The 19224-nt window shown below is 41.9% G+C and overlaps 1 protein-coding gene and 1 long non-coding RNA gene across 4 annotated transcripts in view; both read left to right on the top strand.

Moving 5' to 3' along the window:
- Positions 1–19224, top strand: part of EZH1 (enhancer of zeste 1 polycomb repressive complex 2 subunit) — a 71838-nt gene that overhangs the window by 34954 nt on the left and 17660 nt on the right. For 2 of the 3 annotated variants that reach the window (XM_075177393.1, XM_075177395.1), the window contains 5 exons: positions 6761–6852; positions 8278–8331; positions 9174–9354; positions 15523–15719; positions 18834–18925. In XM_075177393.1, the coding sequence (XP_075033494.1) occupies positions 6761–6852; positions 8278–8331; positions 9174–9354; positions 15523–15719; positions 18834–18925 (616 nt within the window). The remainder of the gene's footprint in view (positions 1–6760; positions 6853–8277; positions 8332–9173; positions 9355–15522; positions 15720–18833; positions 18926–19224) is intronic. The other variant, XM_075177394.1, reaches the window with a different exon arrangement.
- Positions 1091–6487, top strand: LOC142094838 (uncharacterized). The gene is made up of 3 exons (XR_012677715.1): positions 1091–1252; positions 1430–1506; positions 5036–6487. It is a non-coding gene; the product is annotated as an uncharacterized LOC142094838 (long non-coding RNA).

Genomic DNA, 19224 nt, shown 5'->3' with positions numbered 1-19224 from the left:
GGTGGACAACACACTATCTATCTGAAAAAAGATTGGTTTAAATGTATCTTTAATTTCTGGGCATTGAATAGGGAAAATAGGCAAAATTGCAATATATTGTGCACTTTTACTGAAATCATAGTTTAGTTTTATGCAATCTGCTCAATATTAGAAAATTGCTGCAAAATGTTATCACCTGTCTATTCCAAGTATAAGTATAAGGTTTGTCAAATGTTTGTGATGAATGGTATGACCGATTATTTTTTTAGTTATTTTTTAAACAAGGGAAGACCTTGAGGAGTCATCAGTGACTCCAGTCTGTCTCCCCTATTTAAGCACTGAAATATTCCATGTAAATTGGGTGTATCACTAACTATTATAGCAATTACTATTAGATCTTGCATGAATCTATTTGGATAACTTATTATGTGAGGCTTGATACAGACCGTTCTACCATGCATGGAAATCTGTGGGGTGGCACATTAGGATGTCATAGAATTTCTTTTTAGAAATGAGCAAATGCATAGCACTTTCATTTAATAGTCATTTAACACACAATGACAAAGTGTGTAAAGAGTGTGGAGCCAGAAACCACACTGTGTGGTTTCCGGATCCAACACCAGACCTCCTGCTTTCATTGACAGACTCACAGATGGGCGTGGTGGAGAATGACTGCCATTCTGATGTGGAGCTAATATAAGGCCCACTCCAGACCTATATAATATTTTATTGTTCAGCCATTCGAAGGACACAGACTCTGGGCTTAAGCTCGATGATACAGGGAAATTTAATACCAGAACTCCATTTCCTATACTATTTTGACCTCCCTCACTTCTAGGGTCAGTTTTACTCAGACACAGGAGGTTGTGAGCATGGCCCAATCTCCACTTGCCATTTCTTTGCTTGTTTCTAAATGATTTTATTTCCTTGATCAATGTCAGATGGTTGGTCAACGTGCTGATCCCAGAGTGTGATGGAAGAATTACTTCTGCCCTTCAATCTACCATACGCGCTCTCCCATGGATACTGCCCTTTGCTGCCCTCCACGTCCCAGTGCGTGGCACTCATATTATGCCTTGGTTTTTCTCTTTATGGGTAAGGAAAGTGTTGCGGCTCTCAGTGCGGTTCATGCTCTTCATGATTATGGAGGGGCTGATATGTACTGCCAGCAGCCTCTTCATATAGTACACACACATATTGAGTGTCAACAAGCACTGTTGGCTGTCTTCCAGGTGTGGTGAACACACACCAAACCGTGGAGTGCTATCCTCAGGTAAGCTACACTGTTATTAACTAGGCCCTCTCCATAGAGCTCGCTCTTCGCAGTGGCACTGAGTGTAATTGTTTCCTAATTTTACCTGACCCTGGCTCAGCCTTACTGAGGCACTGGAGTGTAATGGCAGTCGTTTTAAAGAGGCACCTAGTCTTACGTGTCTCCTGTGATCCCTAGGTATGGAGACCAATCTGGCAATACCTATTATGAAACAGCATCCTGGTATAGAGAGAGAACCAGAAGTTGTCTATATTGTGAGTATACCCCCCCTCTCCCCATTCCACACCTTTTATTTTCTCTTTTGTGCTTCTCCTTTCACCCACTGTCTCCCACTGGGGTACATGGTGTGAAAATGTTCTCCTGGGGAATGTGGCCTGTTAGCCAATTGTATGTATTAAGTATTATCATACATCTGTTGTTTACGCCAGGTAGTTAGAGGCATATAGCTTATATTAACTGGTATTTTATTAAATTGTATTGGCTTGGTCACCTGGACTGCTTCCCACCACTAAAAGTGAAACCTAGTGTTGTAGAAGATCTCCTTGACATAGTGGAAACCAGCCCCTGGTTGGTCAGCACGGGACTGAAGCCTGTATTGGGCCTCTCGCTCATCATCTTTTCATCCATTTCTGCACTGTAAAGCATTGGGCCTCTTTCTGGCACCCCTAGTCGGGTTTTGGGTAATGGGGAAAATTGGGACCCCTGGAGTGTCAGCTTTGCCACCTTAGCGGATTTAGTCTAATGCTACCAAAATAGTAAAATATGTAAATAAATCAAATTTATTGAATTAAAAACTCCCCAAACTCAACTGTAAGAATATTTTTTTTTTATTTGCAATCCAAGGGGAATGTTCTTAATTTATAATTCAAAGAAAATGTTTTTCATTTGTAATCCAGAGGAACATCCTTAGACACTCTGCCAATAACAGGTGGTTACCCATGCTACCTGCAGTGTGATTGCTGGCGGTAAGGGAAATCTTGGGGACCCACTGTTCTGATCAAACATGAATACAGTGACAATGCTTTAAACACACTGAAATGTAACACAGAAGTATAAAAAAAATGCAAAACCAATACACACAGTCACAAGTATGGACACACTCAGTAGAGCGGATTGTATTTTCAGATGTGGCTGCATGCATGGTACTTGTGTTGAAACGTAAGTAAGGCACAGTGTTTAAATGCAAGTAAGTGCCATTACTCCTAAGGTCACTGAGATGATCTTAATTATACATATTCATTTTGATTGAGATGGTTAGCATCGGTCTGCAGGTAGGTCCTTAGGATCCCACTTATTTTAGGGTAAAGTTGATTTTGATGTGTGCAGTGGTTGTATAACTTGTTCTTGCTAACCAGTAGCCATTGTTTTTGGGGGGGTTTCTTTCCATCTTTTGGTATTTTGAGCATATGTACTTGGAATATACCATCTTGTATTACGGTATAATATTTTGTTATTGATAGTTTACAGCTGGTATGATCTATCCACCTGTATATAGTATACTTACGGTATTAATATCGAAATCCATCTCTTAGTGCATAGTATTTCCATGTTCCTTATGGCCAGTGTCTTTGGTTCTTTTTGTTCCTTTAATCTCCAATAATAATAATAATAAAAAAAAAAAAAAAAAAAGTTTTTAACATTTGTATGTAGTATGTAATTTTACCTATTACGATGGTAATTGAGGGCTGTTCTATGGTAGCCCTGTGTTATCCACAATACATGGGGTCAGTTTTCTAAGCACTGTGTATTCTTGGAAGCTAGTTGCACTTGTTTGTTTTTATTTATAAATGTATATTTCTGAGGATTTGCTAAAGTTGAGCAAATCCGTTTGTTTTAACTAACCTGTCTTAATTCATTAAAGACCTGTCTTGGTTGATTTGTAATTAAATGTGGTTAAGTTTACAGTATAACAAATTAAGACTGGTCATAGTGATCCAATGAGCAACTTGCAGAGCAACAAATCCAACGGTGCATTATTAATTATCATTTATTAGATACATTTTCCAAACTGACACAATAATTAAATTAGCGCATAATTAGCATTGTTACCTCTCAGCAGAAGGGCTCTACATTCAAGTCTGTCCAGATCCTTCTCTTAGGCCCTGTGCTTCGTGTGTTTTCTCTGAGGGCTCATATTTCCTTTTAGGGTCTAAGAAGATGCTGGTAGATTGATTGGCCCTCGTGTGCATGAATGCTTGTGATAGGGACATTAGATTGTAAGCCTCACTGGGGCAGGTACTGATGTGAATGAATAAATATGCTCGTATATGTATATAACAAATGGATAATAAATAATAGCTTGATACGGGAACTATAAATGTCCTGAAACATCAGGATTAATAAGGAAACTGCTAAATGAAGATGATGTGCTGGTTCTATCTTTATTATATTGTTTTGAGCAGTTTGTTTGGAACCTGTATCCAAGTAAGTTTGTTTAAGGAAGTGCCAACTATATTGCACTTTGTATTGTTGACTTGTCACATGTAACTACAGTAATTTTTCTTCATATGCTACTAAAATATCACCCCTACAACCTTTTTATAAATGTCCCCCAATGTGTTTTGTCTTCTAGATGGGAATCATTTAAAACAACATAGGTAAAACTTGGGAACAAATCATTGACCTTTGCTTTATGCGGTATTATACATTGTGTATTCCATACACTGTGGCACAATGGTTAGCATTTGTGCCTCACAGTGCGCTGGGGTCATGAGTTCAATTTCCGTCCTGAGCCTTATCTTTGTGGAGTTTGTATGTTCTCCCTGGGTTTCCTCCGGGTGCTCCGTAACACTCCAAAAACATGCTGGTAGGTTTATTGCCTGCTGTCTGTGTATGTGTTAGGGAATTTAGACTGTAAACTCTAGTGGGGCAGGGACTGATGTAAGTGACAAATATTCTCTGAACAGTGCTGGAAATGGCACTGTATAAATAAATAAATGATGGTAATATCTGCTGTATATAGCACTATCAGCATTGCGCCTGGTTTTGCTGTTATAGACACAGGTTTGTACGGGTACATGTCTGTGGATGTTATTATTCAGGTTGATGCTGTCAGGAGTATGAGCGATTGACAGCAGAACGGTCTCATTTTATATGAGCATAATGAGCAACTAAATATTCCTCTTATTATGTTAAGAGACAAGTAACTATTCCTCTTACTCTGTCTCTACAGCCCTCTTAGATTAATAAAGGTAAGAGTGTATGTTACTGGTATAAGTTGAACTCTGCTTTTACTCTCCATCACAAACGCCTTCATAACCGTACCTTGAGGAGTGTTCCTTCTGAGGTCACAGTTTGCTCAGGCGTTACTGATCTCTGTGAATAGAGCACCTTACATTGAAGTGAAATCAAAATTCTATAAGCAAAGGCTGGTAATTTCTATAATCAATCTGTAATTGTGTCGTATTACATATGCCTATAGTAATAGTAGGGCCTGTAGCTCATGTCTAGGAGATACTGCTCTCATATGATTGTTAGTTGTTGCTTGACATTGTCCATTGTAAAGTCTCTATACAAGGCTATTTTTTGTCTCCACAAAATACTGGATATGCCACTTTCAATCTGTCTTTATGAAAGCAAAGCAAAAAAAACCCAATATTGTATTCCCATATCCATAATTACTAGGAAAATGATTGAAAATCATCCAACTGAATCTAGATGTTTATGCAATTTTCAATCAGATGTGATGATTTCTTACAATGTTATGCTTATTTGACCTTTTAGCTCAAACATAGGCTTTCAGTAGCTGGTTCTAAGCTTCTTAAAAATGTTTCCTTTCTCCAGAAAGCTCGGACCTTTTGCCAGAGGTCAAACAGAACTCCTGGAATTGGTGTTGATGGCTTTTCAGTCTCCTCCTTTGGCATTGGATCTAACTTGGCTTATCTACTAATGCCGTTTTCCTCTAAGAGAACGCTTTGACATGGAAAGGTTTCAGAGATAAAAGCTTTGTGTTACTTTACCTCATTTTGTAGTAGGAAAGCAGCACTGGTATTCTGTACAATGTACATTATTTCATTCACAATAGAAGGATTCCATACTATACACTTAGATGTTGTGCTAGCTAAGTGACATCTTATTCTCCCTAGTTGTGCACAATGACAACAGAAAAGGTGCTTGGTCCTTGTCAATACATATGATGTTTTAGGTAACCATTATGCAAGCTTATGACAAGCTGTCTTCTTACTATCCATACAAGTGGGCTGTATGTTTTTCCTACTCCTGGAAGCAGCGGGTGTCCACTGAACAGGTGTCAGGGTAACTAAGGGTTATCCTGACACCTTATTTACATTCTTAAAATTGTCATGAGTATATTGTTACTTCCGCAGAGGATGCCTCTAGGAGGAATGCCCCTTGAGCAGTGGTCTCCAAAGGGCCTTTCCTTCCCTCCGTATATGAATAATTTTGGATACCCCCTTGGTATATCTGTGCACTAAAGCAGAACAAGTGGTTTGATTACCTTTAACATCAAATCCTTTTCTCTAAATTCAGTGGGAGATACAGATTTCCCCACTTGGAATGTTATGTTATTGTGTATCTGCTTAGGTTTTCTGTTCCCAGATGTATCACGTTCTCTTTGCTATTTGTAAACTGACCTGTCTGACAATTGATGGGGTTAAAATAGCACAGGAGGAGGAGTTATATTCTTGAAGTACCCTGCTTTAACAGTAAATTAATAAATCCCATAATGGCCATCCTAATAGACTCTCTTCAGCCTACCTCTTTGTTACAAAACAAATGAAAATATGCCCTTCTATTGTCAATGTTCTTTCCGTCAATTACTCTTTGTATGATCCTGTTTAGATGACCCTTTCTCTGCATATTTACTGGTATTAATTAATTATTTCTTTACAATTATTGCCCCACTTAACAATATTTGATGTCTCCGTAAACAGGAAATGTTTGAATATGTTTTTACGCACATCTCTGCAGTAGCCATAGTCAATACATTGTAATTAGTAAAATCAAGGAAAGTAACATTTATTTTTTTTTGCCTATTTTTCCTATATAATCCCCAAAAAACAAACAAAATCAAAAGGCTGTTTATATAAGAAAATTAGGGAAATACCTTGGGTTGATTTGGCAAACTGAGAAATTTGGTATTGTTTAAAGTATAAAATACCTCCGGTCTGTAACAGTATTGTATTGACCCAAAGTAAGAACTACTTACTCCTTGGGGTATATTTATGTAACTGCAGGTTTGAAAAGTGGAGATGTTGCCTATAGCAACCAATCAGATTCTAGCAATCCTTTATTTAGTACATTCTACAAAATGACAGCTAGAATCTGATTGGTTGCTATAGGCAACATCTCCACTTTTCAAACTCCCAGTTTAGTAAATAGTAATGTCATCTTCTGTTGGATCTTAATAAAGGACCCTGTCTTTGCAATAGAGCCTATATTTAGGTTGTATAGCTAGGAGAGAGCTGCCAACAAGAGTATACTGTATAGAACCAAAACAGCTCCTATGACTAGCTTTTTTTTATTTCTATTTTTTGTTTTCTATTTTAGCGTTTCATGCAAGTCCTAATGCATGCAGAAGGAGAAACCGAGAATTTAAGATCGAGACTGAACCATGTGGAAATCACTGCTTCTTGTGGCTGGTGGGTTGTTTACACACCGGGAAGGCAGCCATTTTGTGTCTTGCACCAATATTTATGAGAGTGTAGTGTATCTACTCTGTTCTCCTGTTTTTCCAACTTTGTTCTTCCTCCTGACGCTGCACTCCCCCACTTGTTAAGACTGCAACCAAGTATCCTGATGATAAAAACAGGGGCTTGCTATATTTGCTCAGACCCACTACTGTGGTACTATTATACCTTCATTCATGGGGCCATAGCTTTCCTTTTTTACCCTCTGGTTTTCATTCTACCTATATCAGTATCCCACTTTTTATCACTTAAACATTGTAAGTATATTACATCACCTGTGTTCATTATACATTTATGTTGGTAGACAAATTGCACTTCTCCTGTGTTATACAGCCTCTCATATATTGAACACAGTCTGCAAAAAGCAAAGTGACAATTGACTTACCAACTTTACAGTAGTGGAAGTTGCTCAAAGAATTTATTGGTTCATAGCAGGTGCTTAAAATGATGGGGTTATCCAAAAAGGGATAAACACAGAGAAAAATCCTCCAGCAACACTTCTATAACCAGCAGAGGAGCTGCTATTTCAACTTGTACATAAAAATGCAGAAATCTCAGTTGCACACATTAGTGAATGTAGGGAAAGTCACCCGTCACTTCACAGCATTTCTGCTAATAGAGTGGTCCTAACTCTACAGTAAGAGTCCCTATATTTGAACCATACATATCTGTTTTTAAATTGAGAGCTAACTTCTAACCCAAAAAGTCTCCAAATGGCAATACAGCACGAGCACTCTCCATCAGCTACTGATTTCAACATGCCTCTAAAACAAACAATACAGAAGTGGAAGTTGCTCAATCAATTTATAGGTTCACAGCAGGTGCTTGTGTGACGAAACGAGTGTGATAACACTAACCATTCTGTTTCTCGTTTCTCACATAATGTGGATTACAGAAAGTACTTTTATAGCCCTTGCTTTTGTTCCCCAGCTCATCAGTCTAGAACTGCATTGTCTAATTACACGTGGCTAAGGGGACATTGTAGATCAGTGTAAATATGAGGTTGTTATTCATTGTCTTTAAAGTGAAGCCGGGGGTTATGGGTAGGGATCAGGTTGAAAGATACTGGCGGGGCTAAACTAATTAGTGTCCATTGTTCTCAGAAGACTATTCCAGACACGCCACCTAGCAGGGAAGTTTCTGTGGAATGACAGCTCACCTTCACTCCCCTCTCCAACCCCCCTAGTCTAGCACCGACCAATGGTTAAGAAGAATAGACCCAGGGGTTTGCCTAGGGAGGGGAAAAGTATGAAAATTTGACTGTGGAAATTCGACCCTCGATATAAGGAGCCACGCCAGGGGGGGAGGTGGTGTTCATTCTAAGATTTCATTCATGAAAGGTGCAAGATCTGGTTTTGAGTTGTCGTTCTCTACTAGAGTCTACATATGCAGCTGAGAGAGATTCATGGGTCGTCAAGTCTGGACAGCCAGGTGACTGTAACCCCCTAAGCTAGTGGGGTAAGGTACAGATGATGTGGTAAAACCTGCCTGGCATTTATTTACCATGTGTACATAATATTCTAGTGTTGTTTGTATTACAATAAATGTACTGTTGTACATTTCTAACTGCATTTACCTGAGTGACTATACGAATCCTAGAAGATACTGGATAGACTTTCCTGGCATAGGAAGGCACCCGTGGGTGGCCAGCCAGCGTGAAGTGAGTAGCATTGGGCCAGAAAACCCAGTATTTTCACAGCTTAAAAGGGTGGGGTTATCCAAAAAGGAACAAACACAGAGAAAAATCCCCCAGCACACTGCTTTAACTAGCAAAGGAGCTGCTATTTCTACTCGTACATAAAAATGCAGAATTCTCAGTTGCACACAATTGATTGAGCAACTTCCACTTCTGTATTGTTTGTTTGAGAGGCATGCTTGATCTCGGTAGCTGATGGGGAGTGCTGGTGCTGTATTGCTATTTGGAGGCTTTTTGGGGGTACCTTTTGGTAAGTTAGCTTTCAATTTAAAACACCTAAGTATGGCCCAAAAATAGGGACTCTCATTGTTTAGAGTTAGGACCACCCTATTAGCAGAAGTGCCTTGACAGGGCGAGTGGCTTACCATACATTAGCAAATGTGTTCAATTGAGAATTCTGCATTTTTATGTACAAATAGAAATAGCAGCGTCTTTACTGGTTATAGCAGTGTGCTGGGGGATTTTTCTCTGTGTTTGTTTTACTTACCAACCTTACAATTTGTTCTCTGAATGAGTGATTAATTGCCTATTCGTAAAATAATGAGCTTCTTTTTGCCTTCAACTCTCAATCCTTTAGGATGGAGCTAAAGAGTATGCCATGATGAATAACCCCAGATTTAAGTGCTTGGGGAGACGTCGAAGAAAAAGCCCAGTTGCCACTGCTTCCAACTCCAATGCTTCCACCTCCACAGTGACTGAGGCCAAAGAAGGAGACAGTGATCGAGACACTGGGAATGAATGTGCTTCCAGCTCTTCAGGTAATGAGACAAGTCACTTTAATTAAAGGAGAAGAGAACCTTCCCTGGAGGAAATGGTAGGAAAAATGTAGAAAGAAATATGAGTTGATAATTATTCCTGATTTCTGGATCCGAAAAGGGACTTTGCCTATTGGGAAGTGGACATATCTTCACCCTTATGTGGGTGTGGTTGGGTGGATGAGGCAGAGTTTCGTCATATTAGACGTGAGGCTTGTGCAGATCAGTACAGGCCTTGTTGTGTTTCATTTTGTTTTGTATTGGTAGGTATATCCATAGATTGTAAGCTTGCGAGCAGAGCCTTCTCACCTCTTTGTCTGTTCTACCCAGTTTGTTTATTAGTTTACTGTGTTTGTCCCCAATTGTAAAGCGCTACGGAATATGTTGGTGCTATATAAATAAATGATGATGATATATGTTGCACACAATCACATACATTGAAATAGGTCGCTGTACAAATAAAACAGACTTAATTTATGTAAATTCATAGATGTTTAGTAGGAAAAATGAACTGCAGTGTTTTATGCTTCTTTTACTGAAATTGGTTTTCTCTTTCATCCATCTGGGGGACATTGCTTACCATTGGGTTGTATGAGGAGGAGGAGGAGTTGGCACTTAACTAGTTAATTCTGTGAGCTGCCGACAGACCCCTCCCCCTGAAAACCCCCTGTACTTCCAGTTTATGTTAGGTGTCCAAAGGAGTTGGGCTTGTTTTGTTTTTTTGGGCAGTGAATTATAGGTTTTTTAATTTTATTTCTTATTTTATTCTTTTCTTTAGAGGCAAGTGTGCTCAGTTCTATACAGAGCAAACTCGTTTACTGAGAGGCAGCTGTCGAACGGCTCTCGCTGACGGAAGTAAATTTTTCTATTTTTCAAGCTACTCAACAGCTGAGGATTGCAAGACTACTGCCGCTGTCATGAAGGCAGGGAGCGCCGGTACTCGGCACTGCCGACGGCTGTCATTTTGGAAGCATCCAAGTCCTCCCCTCAGAAAAGGAGGGGGGAACTTGGTGCTGCTTGTTGGGCTAAGCGGACGTTGGCAGAGGAGAGAGAACGGCGATTTCTGCTTAATAAAGAAGCAGTAAATCGCCTGGTCAGCAGTCTGGCATGCAATACAAAAGGAAAACAGAGCGGAAAAGCCATCAGAGGATGGGGAGAGTTAAGTAATAGAACTCCGCCGTCTGGAAGGAACAGTGGACTAGTCATGGCGCTAAATCTGCCCGGGAAAACAATCCTCAGATTACTTCTGAGGCAGAGCTGCTGACTGGCTTCTCCTTCTGCTGTTGCTTAGTCCATGGATGGCTAAGTACCAAAATACTGTTCTATACCCTCTATTTATAGATAGTGAAGTATTAGACCTCTGATGTATGTATGTATGTATGTATGTATGTATGTATACTGAATATATATATACACACATACACACATATATATATATATATATATATATATATATATATATATATACATACACACACACACACACACACACACACACACACACAATTTTATTTTTTGGGAGGGATAGTATATTACTGTTAGATACTTTTGCTCTTTCATATACTTGTTCATGCAGGGATACTATCTTTTGACCTTGTCATAGATTAGTTAGTATCTTCTACCTATTTATTGTGTGTGCCTGTTTACTTATTTGGCCCTACTGTTACCTTTAAACTGTCTCATAGAGGGAATGCATCTCGGGCCAAATATTATACTTGTTCCAAGTGTAACACTAAATTGACTAGTGAACACAAGGACCCACGGGCGCTCTGTACTGACTGTTGTGGGGCTTCCATGGCGGAGCAGCCACAGACTATTGCCCTAGGTATAACAGAAACAGCAAAGTGGGCGGCTGCCCTAACGCAGGGGGTTACTACATTGGTACAACTGCTTTGTAATCCCACAAATATTTCAGCGGTTTCGGCAGTACTTCCCTCAACCTCTGGAACAGTAGCCCCTCTTAATACAAAGGTCTCCATGCGGACTACTGTGTCGGTGGCTTCAGTACTGACGGGACATCCCTCTGCATTGACAGCCAAAGCCCACCTTATGAGTGAACCTGCTTGGTCCACATCGTTGTTTAGGGGTCTAGATCGGTTAAACCAATTTTTGGACAACGCGAGACATTTACCTAGAAACAAGAGGCACAGATCCGCTAACCCCGTTCTGTCTCTCTCTGACTTGGAGAGATCCTCAGAAGAGGAGGGTGAGGTTTTAGAAGATTCTGATTCCGCACAGACGAACCCAGAGGAGTCTCCCAGATATCGGGATTGATGACTTGGTGGTAGCAGTGCGGCAGGCACTGGGTTTACTAGACTTAGAGGAGGCTAGATCTACAGATTGTATTCTTTTTAAAAAGGCCAAGAGATGGGCGATCTGTTTCCCTCCTGTGGAGTTGAAAGTGATCGCAGAAGCTTCTTGGAAGCAACCTGACAGAAGGTTTATTATCCCAAGAAGGTACTTGTCTTTATACCCTCTTCAGGAGGAAGAAGTAATTCATTGGGAACAGGTCCCAAAGGTAGATACGCTGGTGGCACGCTTAGCTCGCCAAACTACGCTTCCTGTTCCAGGAACAGCTTCCTTACAGGAACCGACTGGCCGCAAAATAAAGGCTTTCTTAAAGTCTATCTACACAGCAGCAGGTACTTCATTCAGACCCACGTTTTCAGCAGCATGGGTCGCCAGAGCTATGGAAGTGTGCGCTGACAAGTTAGCTGCAGCTTTGCAGGGTTAGGACTTGCTTCCGCTGGCACTGCACCTTAAGGAGGCTTCTGGGTACGTATCTGAGGCAGTTCAGAACTCCCCTTCCATTTCCTCCTCTATCTCAGCAACAGCTGAGGTTGCTAGGAGAGCCTTATGGCTGAGGTCATGGGATGCGGACTTTGAGTCTAAAAAGTCTTTAGAGTCCCTTCCTTATTTCAGTGGAGTGTTATTTGGCCCGGAATTAGATTCCATGATTTCCCAGGCTACAGGAGGCAAAAGTACCTTTTTGCCAGTCAATGCTCCAAGGCCTAGAACTCCTAGGTTTGATTCATTTAGGCAGCCCATTCGAGGGGGCCCGTCTGGCAGGGGTCAGACATTTAGGTCCAGATCGTCGGGTGCCAGGAGACACTCTCTCCGAGGTAGGTATTCCTCCTCCTCCTCCACTAGCCGTCCCTCTCCCAAGCTTCCGGATAAACCAGCAGCATGACGCCCACCCCCCTATTGTCAGTGGCTGGAGTGGGGGGATGTCTGCTGCTGTTCAATGATCAGTGGGCAGAGTCCTCGGAGGACAGTTGGATTCGTGGGATCACGACAAGAGGTTACATACTAGACCTAGAGGGCCCAGCCCCTCGGAGGTTCTTTGCAACCAGCTTGCCCCGCCATCCACAGAAAATCAAGCAATGCTCCAGTGCGTCGCTGCACTTCTTTCACAAGGAGTTATCATGAGGGTTCCGGAACATCAAAAGACTCGGGTTCTATTCCAACCTTTCTTTGGTCAAAAAGCTGACTGGTTCTTTCAGGCCAGTTTTAAACCTAAAGCAGTTGAATCTTCACCTGCGGGTGGTCACATGTTGAATGCAATCCTTCAGATCTGTTATCAACAGACTGGAGGCAGGTCAGTTCATGGCGTCAATAGTTGTCAAGGACGCCTACCTCTACGTTCCCATCTGGAAAGCAGAGATGGGAACGTGCTTTCTAGATTCACTGTAGGGTCTGCCCACTACCAGTTCAGGGCTCTTCCATTCGGCCTTGCAACAGCACCTCAGGTGTTTACAAAAATTATTGCAGTAATGGCGGCCAATCTTCATTCCAGAAGGGTGCATTTAGTTCCCTATCTGGACGACTTACTAATCAAGGCTGCTTCGGCTCACTCAAGCAACACCTTCAACTTACCATCAGTATTCTGGATAGCCATGGCTGGCTCATAAACCGTCCCAAGTTCCAGTTAACTCCTTGTCCGAGAATGACTTTTCTGGGACTGATAATGGATACCAACAGTCAGAAAGTGTTTCTTCCAGAGGACAAGATCCGTTCCCTACAGGACTCGACGACCCGAGTTCTGTCCTGCTGGAGACCGTCAGTCCTCCTGTGCATGCGCTTACTAGGAAAGATGGTGTCGGCCTTCGAGACTCTCACTTATAGTCGAATCCACTCTCTGTGTTTTCAATGGGACCTCCTAAGGAAGTGGTCAGGATCCCATTAGAGTGTCAACTGATTCTCTTATCTCCAGAAGCGAAACAGTCTCACAGATGGTGGATAGTCAAGAACAGCTTGTTGGTCGGCAGGTCCTTTGCCCTTTGGCCTTGGACGCCAAGGGGCCAGCCTTCGAACGTAAACAGACAGGGAGGCACCAGGAGTGCAAGAGCGATGGTGATGACTCAGATTTTCGCCTGGGCCGAAAATCTCATCCCCGCCATTTCAGCAGTCTTTATTCCATGCATCCAGAACTGGTAAGCAGGCTATCTAAGCCGGCACGATGTTCTGCCGGGGAAATGGGCTCTTCACCCGGAGGTTTTTCAGACCCTGGTTGTCCTGTGGGGTCTTTTGGATCAAGATCTGATGGCGTCTCGCCACAACAGAAAAGTCCCATGGTTTTGCTCAAGGGCAAGGGATCCCTTGGCAGTGGCAGTGGATGTATTGACTATGCCATGGGACTTCAGGTTAGATTACCTGTTTCCTCCCATTTCCATGATTCCTCGGGTCCTTCGGAGAGTCAAGCAGGGCAGACTGCAGGTCATTCTGGTGGCTCCAGCTTGGCCAAGGAGACTCTGGTATCCGGAGATTATGTCAATGGAGGTTGGTCCAGGTCTTAGGTTACCGCTTCGCGAGGACCTCACGGCTGAATTTAACGGCATGGCTGTTGAAGCCAACCTTTGGAAATACAGAAGGTTTTCCTCACGAGTAGTGGATACCCTTATTAAGGCTAGAAAGCCAGTCTCAGCCCAGATATACCACTGTATCTGGCTTACATACATTGGTGTGGGAACTGGACCTGCAATTCAGAGTCGTTCTGTCTTGCTAGGTTTCTTGCTTTTCTCCAGGACGGCCTGGATGGAGGTCTTAGCCTAGGATCTTTTAAGAGTACAGGTTTCAGCTCTTTCAGTTTTTTTTCACAGACATACCGGATGTTAGGACTTTCCTACAGGGAGTCCTACATATCCAACCTCCATATGTTCTGCCCACGACTTGGGATCTTAATTTGGTCCTTAATATGCTTCAGAAGCCTCCCCTTGAACCTTTACAGTCTGCAGAGTTACAGTTATTGACATGGAAAGTGGTTTTCCTTCTTGCTATTGCCTCAGCCCAGAGAGTTTCCGAGCTGAGGGCGCTGTCTTGTCGAGAACCTTATCTGGTGTTTCATGATGACAGAGCGGTCCTCAGAATGGTTCCATTGTTTCTGCCAAAGGTAGTTTCTGGTTTTCATGTAAACCAGGAAATAGTAGTTCTGGTGTTCACAGAAGACCCTCAAGGGCCTGGAACAGGAACTATATGAAATTATTGGATGTGGTCAGAGCTCTCCTAATCTGCTAATGGCCAGCCTCTAAGCAATCTATTGCTAGATGGCTTACTTTGACTATTAAGCAGGCTTATATCAGTGCTAACCGTCCTGTGCGAGATCATATTGTTGCCCATTCTACCCGTTCTGTGGAGGCGTCTTGGGCTGCAAGAAATGGGGCCTCAGCGGATCAGTTATGCAGAGTAGCCACCTGGTCCTCGGTCCATACGTTTACAAAATTTTACCAATTCAATGTCTTTGCGTCTGCAAATGCCATTTTTGGCCTTAGCCCGGCACGTAGAGCACTATCAGAGCAGTCCCTCCCTTCAAGGGGGCTGCTTTAGAAAGTCCACATGATAAGCAGTGTCCCCCAGATGGATGAAAGAGAAAAAAGGATTTATATACTTACAATAAATCTGTTTCTCTGATTCCTTCTGGGGGACACAACATTCCCTCCCTTCTGCTCTTCTTTAGTATGTTCTTGGTTGATTGGCCTATCTTCTATGGTGCTTTATAATTAAGGGGCTTTGAAGGGGGAGGGGTCTGTCGGCAGCTCACAGAATTAACTAGTTAAGTGCCAACTCCTCCTCTCAACTCATACAACCCCATGGTAAACAGTGTCCCACAGAAGGAATCAGAGAAACAGATTTATTGTAAGTATATAAATCTTTTTTTGTCTCTTTTCATTACAGAAAACAATTCACGCTGTCAAACCCCCACCAGACAGAGGCAGGGAAGTGTGAGCAGGGACTTGCCAGAGGTGTCGGAGCCCAGTGAGCCGGTGGAGTGGTCTGGAGCTGAGGAATCTCTCTTTAGAGTCTTCCATGGAACCTACTTCAACAACTTCTGCTCCATTGCCAGACTCATGGGCACCAAAACATGCAAGCAGGTACACACTAAAAGGGGGATTGCCATCCCTTTCCTATAACATTAGGGGTGAGTGTTTATCATTGCAGTATGTACATTCATTATAACTGATAATTTGGTTATGTTTTGTATGTAAGTGGTGTTCTGTGAGAGAAAATAGTGTTCATTGAATTGATGCCTAAAGCATACTCTACATTTGTTTTACAAACTGACCATTCTGGCGGGTTGTTCATGGCACTTTTCGTAAACCCATCCTGATGAATGTTGGTTGGAAAGACTAATTAAGTGTTATCCTTCCTATACTCCCCAGTTATCATTTTACTGGGTTATGCCTAGGTTATGTTTATTGAAATGACTCCTTCACCTCTATCTACCTTTTTACCAGAAAGTCTCATTCAGATCCGTGACTCTTGTTCGAATTGCAATTTAAACTATTGTTGACTATAGCAGAAGTTGTGAATGTCTGAGTAAAAATATTAGGGGACAGATAAACATGAATATTACATATTTGCATTTAAATATTGCCATGCTAATAATGCCCTCCTGTCCCCTATTTCTCTGGCTTGCAGGGCTGCCTATTTAGCTCATCGGCTATATAAGCATATGCTGGCACAGCTGACAGTCTGGGCTCTAGACTAGGGATATGGGGATCAACTCTCTCTTCAGGCTCCTGGTCCTCACAGAGGGGAGAGCTGCGAGATGCAACCTCCCAGCTCTGTGGCTATGTAGAAGCTAGTCCACTGATTTAGGGTGCCTAAATAGCAGGCCGGAACTAGAGCAGTGCCCTTGGTCATCAGCTGCCCAGAGCCATGAATTAGTTGTGTGCCTGTGGTTATTGGCTGCCTTGGCCAGTACTCCCATTGTACCTATAATTATCAGCTGTCTGTTTCCCCTTTGATATTTGTTTCATGTTATTGTATAGGATTTGTTTGTAACTTGATCCCTTCAATGAACAGTGTTGCATAATAATTTCTATTTTTGATCCAGCATGCAAAACTTTTGGCCATCTGGTGGATTGTTCTTCCTGAACATAGGCTATTGCCTTTTCTACATTATCAGGGGGTCATGATTGTTTTGTACTGTATGTAATCCCGGTGAAGGCAGTTTCACAGTACTGGTGGTTCATCATCTCCAGCATATTATTCAGCTCCTTGAGACACACGGTTGTATAATGAACAGGTCCAAATCCTCACTGGACCTGTTGACTTCCATGGTGTTGCTGGATCTCTATATCGACATGGTCTTTCAGCAACGACATGAGATCCCCATTAATAGATTGTTAAAACTAAATTGCAAGCTTCCAGTCTGTGGTGACAGGTGTTGGGACCCAGAGATGTTACTCATAGACAAAGATAAGACAAGAGGGTGTAGTGGTTGTTTATTGGCCCCAATGAGCCCAGACAATTTCCATACACCAATTTTGTCGATCTCTAACATTCACCCTCAGTGCTTTTTTCTTTGGATGGACTTTTTGTTTCGGGGCCCCTCTTTGACCAGGATTCATCAGGACCCATTTACTACTTTTTCTTCTGAGAGTCATGGAAAAAAGCCTGGCTCTGAGTTTTTAGCGCTGCCTCTTTATGTTAGTGTTATTACAAGGAATGGGCTATGTTAAAGATCTCCTATCTCTGTAGTACCTGAACTGGTGCTACAGTCCTTCAGGGTGCTCCTTTGGAGTCCCTTCAATCTTTTCCATTTTATTTTCTCACCAGGAAGGTAATTTTACACCTGGCTATTTTGGCTAGATGAGTATTTGTGCTGGCAACTCTTTCTTATACCTTACCTGGTTACGGTTGAAAATAAACTGATCTTGTATGCAATCTAAGGTTGTTTTGAGTGTTCACAACATGCACTAACTAGTGGTATTACCCTTGTGCTGTCATCCTAGCACAAACAGACACTGCTTCATTTCTCAGGTGTTGTTTTTAGCCTGCAGATCTGTCTGTCCAGTACTCGGGATTCTATCGCTCAGATGCCTTCTTTGTCCTTTTATCAGGAACATAAGAAGGGATTTTATGCTATCTCTGTTGATCTCCCCCTGGACTAGAATGTCAGTCCAGCAGGACTAGTCTGTGGTGTGGTTAACGGTCCCTACTGGGCTAGTGGCACAATTAACCATTGAGGTCATTGCTTTTTGGGCAGCACATCAAGGATCATCGTGGATCAGGTTTGTAAAGCGACTACCCGGCTGTCCCCACCTTTTACAAAATGCACATTGCCACCTCCAGGCAGCTGGTCATTCCTAGGCATTCCTCCCCCTCTGTTGTGGATGACCTTGGATATAAACATATATATTTGGAGATAAACAAATGCAGCAAGCCAGAACATTTTAAACAGAAAAGTAAAAACTGTGGGCAGAGAGATATGTTTTATAGTAAACTACATCTGTTTTACTGTGGGTGGTAAGCTTTGAACTGTGTTTTCCAAGTTATAGCATGTCAGAAAATCAGCTATAGAGTGTAGAAGGTAACTTACTGTAAAAAAACAAATTTATAGGATCTTCTCACTTGAGAAATGGAAATGTTGCACAGCACTCTTGCAGCCCTGTCACATGACAACTCGATCATTATACATGGGGGTTTCAGGAGCAGGTCTTAAGGCCCCCACAGCTATTACTGTAATCTATTATCACCCCCTCTACTAACATTTGTCCACTCTTATGGATGGTCCTGCACCCAGACATCAGAAATGTCTAAATGTCAAATTTTTTTTTGTTTTTTTGTTAATAAATATCAAGTACAAAAATCCCCTTTTCCTTCTGACAGCTCTAGTACAGCTATAATCTTAAGTAAACAATGGGGTGTGTTTACTTAAGATTACTAATTGTTTTACAGCAGCCCTCAAAAGAGGTTTTGGTCAATTGAACTAGAGCTTTAAATTGTGGGTAGAGCGATAAACATCCATAACCGGCTATTCTATGCAAAGATCCGTATTACGGGTTTCTTGAACACTAACATTTATGATATGGGATATTTTCTTTCTTTTTTGGTTAGTGTCCTATTTAGAACATAGAGCTGAATAGCTCTACCTTTCAGATATCAGTGGGTTTTCTGTATATTGAGTGAATATATAACTATTATTATGTTAATGCTAGACTCCTAGCATGACCTTGTTTTGTTTTTTCTTATTTGTAAAGGTTTTTCAGTTTGCTGTGAAAGATTCATTCATTCTGAAAGTGCCTGCAAAGGAACTAATGAGTACTGCACAGAAGAAGAAGCGTAAACACAGGTACGTTCACGGTGATCCTCAATCTGAGGGGCAGATTCAGACATGCCCCGAGGTGACAAAATGTGTTCCTGGAACAGTCCACGGAGACACATTGCGCCAGAGTTTTTACTAAACTTTCCGCTCATCTTCCCCATGTCCCATAGAGATGCAAGGGAAAATGAGCGGAGATTTCTGAACCATATTAGCTGGCACTGTGCACAGCCAGCTAATTGAATCTGCCCATAAGTGTCCTTTTGCATGGTAGACACTTGATTAGTTAAGCAATAGGAGTCCCTAATACAATGGACTGTATGTGTTCT

This window comes from Mixophyes fleayi, chromosome 6 (genome assembly GCF_038048845.1).
Source record: "Mixophyes fleayi isolate aMixFle1 chromosome 6, aMixFle1.hap1, whole genome shotgun sequence".
In the NCBI taxonomy this organism is placed as follows: Eukaryota; Metazoa; Chordata; class Amphibia; order Anura; family Limnodynastidae; genus Mixophyes; species Mixophyes fleayi.
Note: the sequence above shows the minus strand (reverse complement) of the source record. Positions and strands in the feature narration are given on the sequence as shown.